Source organism: Tursiops truncatus, chromosome 2, assembly GCF_011762595.2.
Source record: "Tursiops truncatus isolate mTurTru1 chromosome 2, mTurTru1.mat.Y, whole genome shotgun sequence".
Lineage (NCBI taxonomy): Eukaryota > Metazoa > Chordata > Mammalia > Artiodactyla > Delphinidae > Tursiops > Tursiops truncatus.
The window spans coordinates 94,738,456-94,747,696 of record NC_047035.1 but is presented as its reverse complement, the minus strand read 5'-3'; the positions used below and the strand labels follow the sequence as shown (position 1 = coordinate 94,747,696).

Sequence of the window (9,241 nt, the reverse complement as noted above, 5' to 3'; positions counted from 1 at the left end):
AGTGTAGTGTTTGTTTGTTAATATAGAAAACATTCAGTGAAGGGTACTCAGCCTCATCACCCACCACAGTGGGGTCACGGGATGGTCCTGAGGTCAGCCATCTTTTTGGGATGAGGAAAGTCAATTTAGCTTTTATAAAGCTAGAGGATTTGCATGTATACATAATTGGTTTTGATACTCTAACCAGTAAGTTCCTCTGTTTAAGTTACATTGTTGGTCTATTAATTTCTATACTCTCTTCTGTGGAAGCAAGTAGGAAGACACCTGCCTTTGTTCAGCCTGAATTGGCCGTTTTAACAGAGGAATGAAAAGCTAACAGGTGCACTGGCCTCCTGGCCAGGCTACGAATCCTGCTCTCATGCTGTTCTGACTGCTGGCTTCTGTTCACTGGCCTTCAAGAGACGAGACTGGACAGTCAAGTGATGCACATAAAAGCTTGTCCAGAAAATAAAAACCAGGAGGACTGAAGTATCAGGTCCCCATGAACATTTTTATACTTATTTAACTAGGCGCACCCCAACTCTAACTTCAGTCCATGTTAATGAACAAGTTTCATGTATTTACTGAAATATTAGGGGAAGAAATCAAATGGAGAACTGAGTCCTCAAATACAAACTTAATTCATGTATATGGATCTCTGAAGAACATGGCTATATCTGAAAGGCAAAGCACATAATTCTTTAGGGAAGAACATTTCCAAGAAAATTTTGAATTGCAGTAGTGTTTGGATGTTATTGGCAGACCATTTCAGATGTTAAAAAGCATGTTATTAAAAAAATGCACATTATAAACAAGATCAATAGGACAGATGGAACAAACAAAAAAAGTATAGAAAATTAATTATGTAGTTAGCTAGTGTAAAGGTAGTAACGTGAGACAAAGTTCAATCGAATACTGCACGTACACTATATAACCTCTTTGCTGTTATAGCCGTGATACTCCTTAGCTGAAGAGATGGCGAGTAGGTAGGATTATTTCAATGAAAAGTTGAGACTAAGAAAACAATGAGAGAGGGAAAAACAGTATCAAAATCAGAACACTAAAGCTCTGATGTAGCCCCATTTGCAAGGTGAAGAAAAACTATATGCCCCAGAGATGCTGTACAGGTTTCAAGTCTTGTGCTCCAATATCTCTGTCCAGTTACTGCACACTAGAATGCAAGTAAGAAGACGGTTTTTAGGCTTGCCACCTTGATCCACAGGCAGAGATCAAAGTGCAGGGCTAAGAAACAAATCCAGCTGAGGGTGGATGGAGGCCCGGCTGCTGTTGCTGTGACACAGCACAGCAGAGGGAGGCGGGCAAAGAGCACTTCTGACCCCTCTTCCTCACTTTGTGCCCACCTGTTACCTCAGCAGTTCTTCAGTTCATCCTGTGGATGAAAGACTAATAAATTCGGCCCTATTAACAATTCTTTGGCAATTTCTTTCCAAAATCCACTCCACTAATATAAGTTCTCGATACTTCATGATTAGTCCATTGCCAATAAATCCTAACTAATCTCATTTCTTCTCTATCTCCAGAAGAGTAATTAGAATAGTGTTTTTGAAGTATCATTTTAATCATGCACTCAGTGGCTTACAATGGCTCTCAAATGCCTCCACATAAAGTCCAAAGGAAGCTAAGTTCCTTACCACGTAATTTTAGTGCCGCCTATCAGCATTCCCTCTTAATCCGCTGAAATAATTTTTTTTATTCTGTTAGCTTCAAATAGCAAGTGCTTGTTGAAAGTTTATTCTGGATCCTGCATCCTGTTATGAGAGTCACTTCTCAAAATCTGCAGGCTGTCTTCAGCATATAAATAACTTGCTTACTCCCAAATCTGAGCTTTTATTCATGCAATTCCTCACTCCAGGAATGTCCTTATTCTCATTTCATGCCTAAGACCCATGTCTGAAGATCTGGTTTGGATCAGAGTGAACAGCATGGGGAGGGCAGGCAGCTTGTCTAGAGAGCTGCCAGCACACAGCTGTGTGCCGTTTCTCACCTCTGCTTCGTGTCAGACTGCACCTTCTTCTGCACGGCCTCCTCATCCTCTATTACACACGCCTATGCACAGCAGCTCCTCGACTGCTCAGTGTTGACATAAAGCAGCCGAGGAACTGTTTTCATCTGCTCCCCTCACCTTCCATCTGCCAAAATCTTCCTTGCTCTAACATTAGGCCCTCTTTTCTTAGAAAGATCTGGGCAAAGCACCTGCCATAACAGGCTCACAGAAGAGCACAACTGCTGAGGCCCTGAAAGGCTGGCGTCCCTTTCACATGCAGGGATGTGCACGTGCAGACTCTCACTCTGCTGCTCGCCAGCACCGCCTCCTCGGGGAGGGGCACAGCTGACAGACATGGCTAGGGCTACAAATACGTCAGTGGGATCCTGGGACAGCTAAGGTGGTTTCTGAGGAAAGGAAGAATGGAGACACTTCTGGCTTAAGTTCATAGCTGCTTAGTTACCAGAAATTTCAACTTTAACCAGGATTCAAATTCTACTACTTTTTTTTACTTAATAAATATTAAGTACCTACTATTGTCACACATGGTTTTAAAGAAAGTTGTGAATTCACCAGATACACATGGCCCCTGACCTCCAAAAGCTTAAAGTCTTTGAAAATAGGCTATTACAATGAAGTATAACCTAGTAAGTAAAAAACTAACTTTTTAGAGCCAACAATGTATACGTTCTTAAGGTTCTCTATTTATGAAGTTCAGTTAGACTTGAGAAACACTGCTCTAAAAAGCAAAATTAAATTCCTGAAGGAAAGAAAATAGAAGCCAACGAATGAAGCAACACTAAAATATTAGCATGACCTTGCAAACTACATCTAAAATCAACAATACACCAAAACACACCAAATTTCTCTTTTAAAAAGCAAGACACTAAAATCTTCCATGGGAAACTACAGTCATCAAAGGACAGAAAGGGTTTGAACTAATACTTTTCACAGTGATCTGGATTAAAGGAATGAGGCTGTAGTTCTGCTCCAGAAATCTTTAAAACACTGCAAACTCAAATATGGCCAAAGCCTAAAAGAACTGCATAACGGTGAAATGTGACTCGCTTTAAGAAGTATTATTTTAATTCTTGTCTAAATGCATTTTTTAAAGTATTTCAATGACAAACACCAAACTTAAAACTCAGGTTAAAACTATTTTAGGGACTTCCCTGGTGGCGCAGTGCTTGGGACTCCACGCTCCCAATGCAGGGGGCCCGGGTTCAATCACTGGTCTGGGAAGTGGATCCCACATGCATGCTGCAGCTAGGAGTTCGCATGCCACAACCAAGGAACCAGTGAGCTGCAGCTGGGGAGCCCACAAGCCACAACTGAGGAGCCCGCTTGCCTCAACCAAGGAGCCCTCGTGCTGCAACTGGGAGCTGGGAGGCCAGCAAGCCGCAGCTAAGGAGCCCTCCTGCTGCAACTGAGACCTGAAGCAACCAAATGGATAATAAATAATTTTTTTAAAAAAACTATAATTGTTTTATATTTTACCATATAAAACTGAATTTCTATCTAGGCCTTTGATCAAAAGGGCAAAACTTTGCTATAACATTGAAATCTTTGTTTTACTAACTCCAAGAGGTGACTTGTAATTGAGAACAAAATATTTTTTAGGGAAGCATTTTTTATAATGTTTGTTGTAGAAAACTATTTCACTAAAAGCTGTGAAATAGGTTGTCACCCACTAACCTATAATCACTACAACCTCATTTAAACTGAACTATAATTCAGTGAGTATTATAAAGGACTGTGTGGATTTTAGAAACAAAAGCCAAATAATCTTCCTGTGTAAAAATGTATTTTAAAAAAAGTCCCTCCAATACATTAGCTTAATGATACAATTCAGAAATTCAGTTTCACACCGAATATGTCTTACCTAAGTCATTATTTTTTGTTATAGCATTAGCTGCCCTGGTTCGGGGTCCCTGCTGCGTAAACTGATACCCAAATTTAAGGATATTGGTATTTTCCTCAAGCATCTTGGCCATTTCCAATTCTACAGCCGTCCCCAACTGCTGCCTCTGGAATAATTGAAAATAAAGAATAGTATTAATGAGCTACATCAAAATACTTTTTCAGGTACATGCTGATTCCTTAAAAGTTTTCCCAAGTCTTACACCATACATAAGAGAAACAAAAATGTAAGTTTAGTGTATGATCATACAGACATCAAAAAAATGTGGATTATTATAGTGAGAAACCACTTCATACCCACTAGGATGACTATAATCAAAAAGACAGACAATAGGGGCTTCCCTGGTGGTGCAGTGGTTGAGAGTCCGCCTGCCGATGCAGGGGACACGGGTTCGTGCCCCGGTCCAGGAGGATCCCACATGCCACGGAGCGGCTGGGCCCTTGAGCCATGGCTGCTGAGCCTGTGCGTCCGGAGCCTGTGCTCCGCAACGGGAGAGGCCACAACAGTGAGAGGCCCGCGTACCGCAAAAAAAAAAAAAAAAAAAGACAGACGATAGTAAGTGTTGGCAAGGATATGGAAAAACTGGGAGCTTTAGGCATGCTGGCAGGAATGTAAAATGGTACAACTGTTATGGAAAACAATTCGGCTATTTCTCAAAAGGTTAAACACAGAGTTACCATATGACTCAGCATTTCCACTCCTAGGTATATACCCATGAGAAGTGAAAACATATATTCATATAAGAATCTGTACATGAATGTTCACAGCAGCATATCTGTACAATTCAAAAAGTGGAAACAACCCAAGTATAATAGATTATTCAGCCATAAAAAGGAACAGGTACTGATATATGCCACAACATGAATAAACCTCCTTAACATTTTGCTAAGTGAAAGAAGGAAGACACAAAAGGTCACATATTACATAACTCCACTGATATGAACTGTCCAAAATAGGCAAATGCACAGAGACAGAAAGTAGATTCGTGGTTGCCAGGCGTTGGTGGGAAGGGCGACTAGGAAGTGACTGCTGATGGGTGTGGAGTTTCTTTTTGGGGCGATGAAGATGTTCTGGAGTTAGACAGTGGTGATGGTTGCACAACTCTATGAATATACTAAAAAGCATTTAATTGTATACTTTAAAAGAGTAAATTTTATGGTAAGTGAATTATATCTCAATAAAAAAATTGGAAACATTGATTAAATAGCATTCTGGTTAAATTTTAAGATATAACTCTTCTTTCTACCTTCATAATCTACAAAATTTACTTTGAAGGATTAAGGGAGTCATTTACCACATATTTTTTTAAAATAAGTTATTTTTCAAATAAAATAGACTGAAGTGTTTTAGTCAAATGTGTAATGTTGTTTTATTTTTAGTTCATTACCACTCTGTATGGAAACACCTCTAACATGTATATTTCTCTGCTTCTTTAAAGAAAAGTGCGTCTGGCATGGGTGACCCAGCATTATCTTACAGTGTCAGCACTGAATGTGGCTGCGTAGGAGTATATGTCTCTGGGTAACCTGGGTACTGGAGTTTTCTGCTTTTCACTGAGCCTGTTCTGTTCACCTACTGTGTCTGGGACTGACATGCTACAGATGCAAAAATTCTATTATGTGGATCTTGCCACTGAAGAGCTGAAAAATTTGAGGATGGACTGTTACCTGTAAGAATTATTCCAGTTCAAAACAGCCAGCCATCTAAATTCTCTTAAGACCAACCAGGGAGAGTTGCTTGTATACCTTTCTATACATTAAGTTAATATTCTGGATGCCCCAAATGTTCTCTCATCCCTTTTCAGGACCACCTTCCGAAGGGTTCCCTGAAAGCCCTCCTCCCACCCACCTCCTGAGTCCCCAAGCCCTGCACAGAGTGTGAGCTGTAGTTTCCTCAAAGCTGCTGCTGTACATCACCGACCTGATTGTCGATTTTCAGCTCAGCCAGGGTTTCATTATCTCTCAAAGCATCAATCAGTTCTAGAATCCCAGCTCCTGTAATAAAGTTGGACTCCATATTTAAGCTCTTCAAATTTTTGTTCACTCTTAGCATCTCTGCAAAAGCCTGGAAATTAAAGAAAATATTTGGAGATTACAGTTTGACAGCACATAGTAAATAAACACTGAACAAGCCTGAAACAAATACACAAATCAATACAACTGCTTTAATGTTTCTTATTAGATTGTTTTAGCTTGACACACTACACCTCACAGGTCTCACATGTATCTATTTTCACATGCACTTGGTCACAGACTTTAGATTTTTTTTTTTGTCATGTGTAATTCCCCATCGGTAACATTCTCTACTGCTGTTCATTCCTACTTCCACTTCATGCTTCTTTCTCCTGCGTCTCTCATACTTTCTCTGAGTCTCTGTGTAGGAGTAACTTCATCAATGTCTCTTTGCCTTTTTATTTCCCTTTGCTGGCACTGCACAGCATTCAGGATCATAGTTCCCTGACCAGGGATCAAACCCACACCCCCCTGCAGTGGGAGCGCAGAGTCTTAACCGCTGGACTGCCAGGGAAGTCCCATCAATTTCTCTTTGGAACATCTTTTCTTACTTGCGTCCTGCTGCAGCTGGGTTACTGTGAAGCCCAAATGAGGGTAAATTATGGACTAATTTCCAAGGCAGGGACCAAAAGGACTGCCTAAGGCAGAAGGCCAGAAAAGATCACAGATGACTGGAACTGAGAAAGCACAAAAACTATGGAGAAGGGGCTAACTAAATATTCAAAGAACGGTATGTTTTCCATCTGCTTCCGTTACATTTCTCACAGGATATGGCAGTGCTAGGCATTTGACCCAGTGCTTAATAAGTGCTATACTGATTAATTAACAAAGCCTGTAAGTGAGCAGAGGTGAAAGAGAAGGGAGGGGGGAGGAGGAAGAAGAGGAGTGTGAGTTTATTTACAAAGCCCTGCAGAGGCGTCAAAAGAAAGGCCAAACTCCAGAGAATATGGGTAAGATCAAGCTTAAAATTAAAGTCAAGTTAAAGAAAAGGCAATACTGCGCAGTGATACTAGAAAGAACTGGGGACAGATATCTACACACTTGAACATTCTAATAGCAACAACTGGCTATGTGACTTGGAGCAAATCCCTTATCCATCCATCTGTACACACATTTATTAAAATATTACAGTGGCCTATTTTTGGTAAGTACTGTTCTGTAAATTCAGAAATAAAACATACAAGTCTCTACCTAATGGAACTTACATTTTAGTGGGGGGCCCACATAGTAAGTAAGCAAAATGTAATGTCAGATGGTAAAAAGGGCTATAGAGGAGGAAAAAAAGGCATAGCAGGGTGGATGGGGAGTGCTGGGGGTAGGAGTGGGGTTGCTGTTTTATATACGGGGGTCAGGAAAGGCCTCACCTGGAAGGTGACATCTGAGCAAGGACTGAAATAATTTAAGTGATGAAGTAAAATTACGTGGAATATCTTCAGGGAGGAAGTTCTAGGCAGGAGGAACAAGCGTAAAGGCTCTCAGTTGGGAGCATGCACGGCATGTTTGAGGGAGAGCAAGGAGGCTGTATGGCTGGAGCAGAATGAAAGAAACAGCAAGAGGGGAGATGAGGTCTACTCCCCTCATGAGGCCTCAGTAAGGCCTCATTAGGCCACTGAAAGATTCTGATTTTTACTTAGTGAGACAGAGAACTGCTGGAGGGTTCTGAGTACAGGAATGAGAACATTTAAGTTTTAAGAGTCACTTCTGATGCTGTGTATAGAGATGAAGCAGGCAGCTCAATTAGGATAATCCAGGTGAGAGAAGTCAGTGGCTTGGACCAGGGTGGTAGCTGTGAAAATGGTGAGACGTGGTTGGATATACAGGAAATATTTGAAGACACAGCTGGATATACATTGAAAGTTGTGAGAAAGGGAAGTCAAGGATCACTCCATTATTATTATTTTATTTTTTTGACTTGAGCAAATGAAAGAATGAAGTTGCCATTTAGTGAGATAGGAAAGAGTGTGAGAGAGGCAGGTATGGGACAGAAGTCAGGAGTTTGGTTTGGGACTTGGGTTTGAGACGTCTGTTAGATATACAAGTAAAGCTGTTAAGCAGCAGCTGGACATGGGTTTGGAGTTGAGGGGAGAGGTGTGAACTGGAGATAATAATATTGGGAGTCATCAGCATGCATAGATAATATATAGCAATGAAACAGAATGAGATCACCCAGAAAGTGAGTGCAGATAGAGAAAAGAAGAAGGACTAGAACTGAGCTCTGAGCCATTTAGATGTTTAGATGTTGGGGAGATGAGGAGGAACCAGTGTAGGGACCAGAGAGGTAGGAGGAGAATCAAAGGGAGTGCTATCCTCAAAGCCAAGAAGAAAAGGGTTTATACCCTGATCAAGTGGGATTTACCCCAGAAATGCAACGTTGATTTAACATATAAAAATTAATCAGGGGCTTCCCTGGTGGCACAGCGGTTGAGAGTCCGCCTGCCGATGCAGGGGACACGGGTTCGTGCCCCGGTCCGGGAAGATCCCACATGCCGTGGAGCGGCTGGGCCCGTGAGCCATGGCCGCTGAGCCTGCGCATCCGGAGCCTGTGCTCCACAGCAGGAGAGGCCACAACAGTGAGAGGCCCGTGTACCGCAAAAACAAAACAAACAAGTTAATCAATGTGGGACTTCCCTGGTGGTGCAGTGGTTAAGACAACGCCTGCCAATGCAGGGGACACAGGTTCGATCCCTGGTCCAGGAAGATTCCACATGCCGCAGAGCAACTAAGCCCGTGCGCCACAACTACTGAGCCTGCATTCTAGAGCCCGCGAGCCGCAACTACTGAGCCCACGTGCCTAGAGCCCATGCTCCACAACAAGAGAAGCCACTGCAGTAGAAGCCTGCGCACCGCACTGAAGAGTAGCCCCCGCTCGCCACAACTAGAGAAAGCCCATGCACAGCAACAAAGACCCAATGCAGCCCCCAAAAAATAAATAAATAAATAATAAAATAATTATTAAAACAATTAACCAATGTAATATACCATATTAACTGAATAAAGGACCACATGAATAAAACCACATGATCACCTCAACAGACACAGAAAAAGCATTTGATAAAAAATTCAACACTATACATCCATAAATGGAACCCTCTGCAGGTGTTAAAAGAATGATGTATAACTTTAGATGTTGATATGAAAAGATCTCTGAGATACACGGTTAAGTGAAAAATTAAGTTGCAGAACAGCCTACACTGCATGACTCCATTTATGTTTAAAAAATTTCATAGAAAGGAAATACCGAAAAAAGTAAACATAAAATGGTAGTAAATAACGTATTGCCTAATAGTAAACATCAATTGAAAAAGAGTAAATTTTTTTTTTTTA

General features: G+C 41.3%; 1 protein-coding gene across 4 annotated transcripts in view; it reads right to left on the bottom strand.

Annotated features, from left to right (window-relative positions):
* Positions 1 to 9,241, bottom strand: part of TMOD3 (tropomodulin 3) — an 84,766-nt gene that overhangs the window by 4,046 nt on the left and 71,479 nt on the right. For all 4 annotated transcript variants that reach the window (XM_073801013.1, XM_019932889.3, XM_019932888.3 and 1 more), the window contains 2 exons: positions 5,826 to 5,969; positions 3,867 to 4,011 (listed from right to left, as the gene is read on the bottom strand). In XM_073801013.1, the coding sequence (XP_073657114.1) occupies positions 3,867 to 4,011; positions 5,826 to 5,969 (289 nt within the window). The remainder of the gene's footprint in view (positions 1 to 3,866; positions 4,012 to 5,825; positions 5,970 to 9,241) is intronic.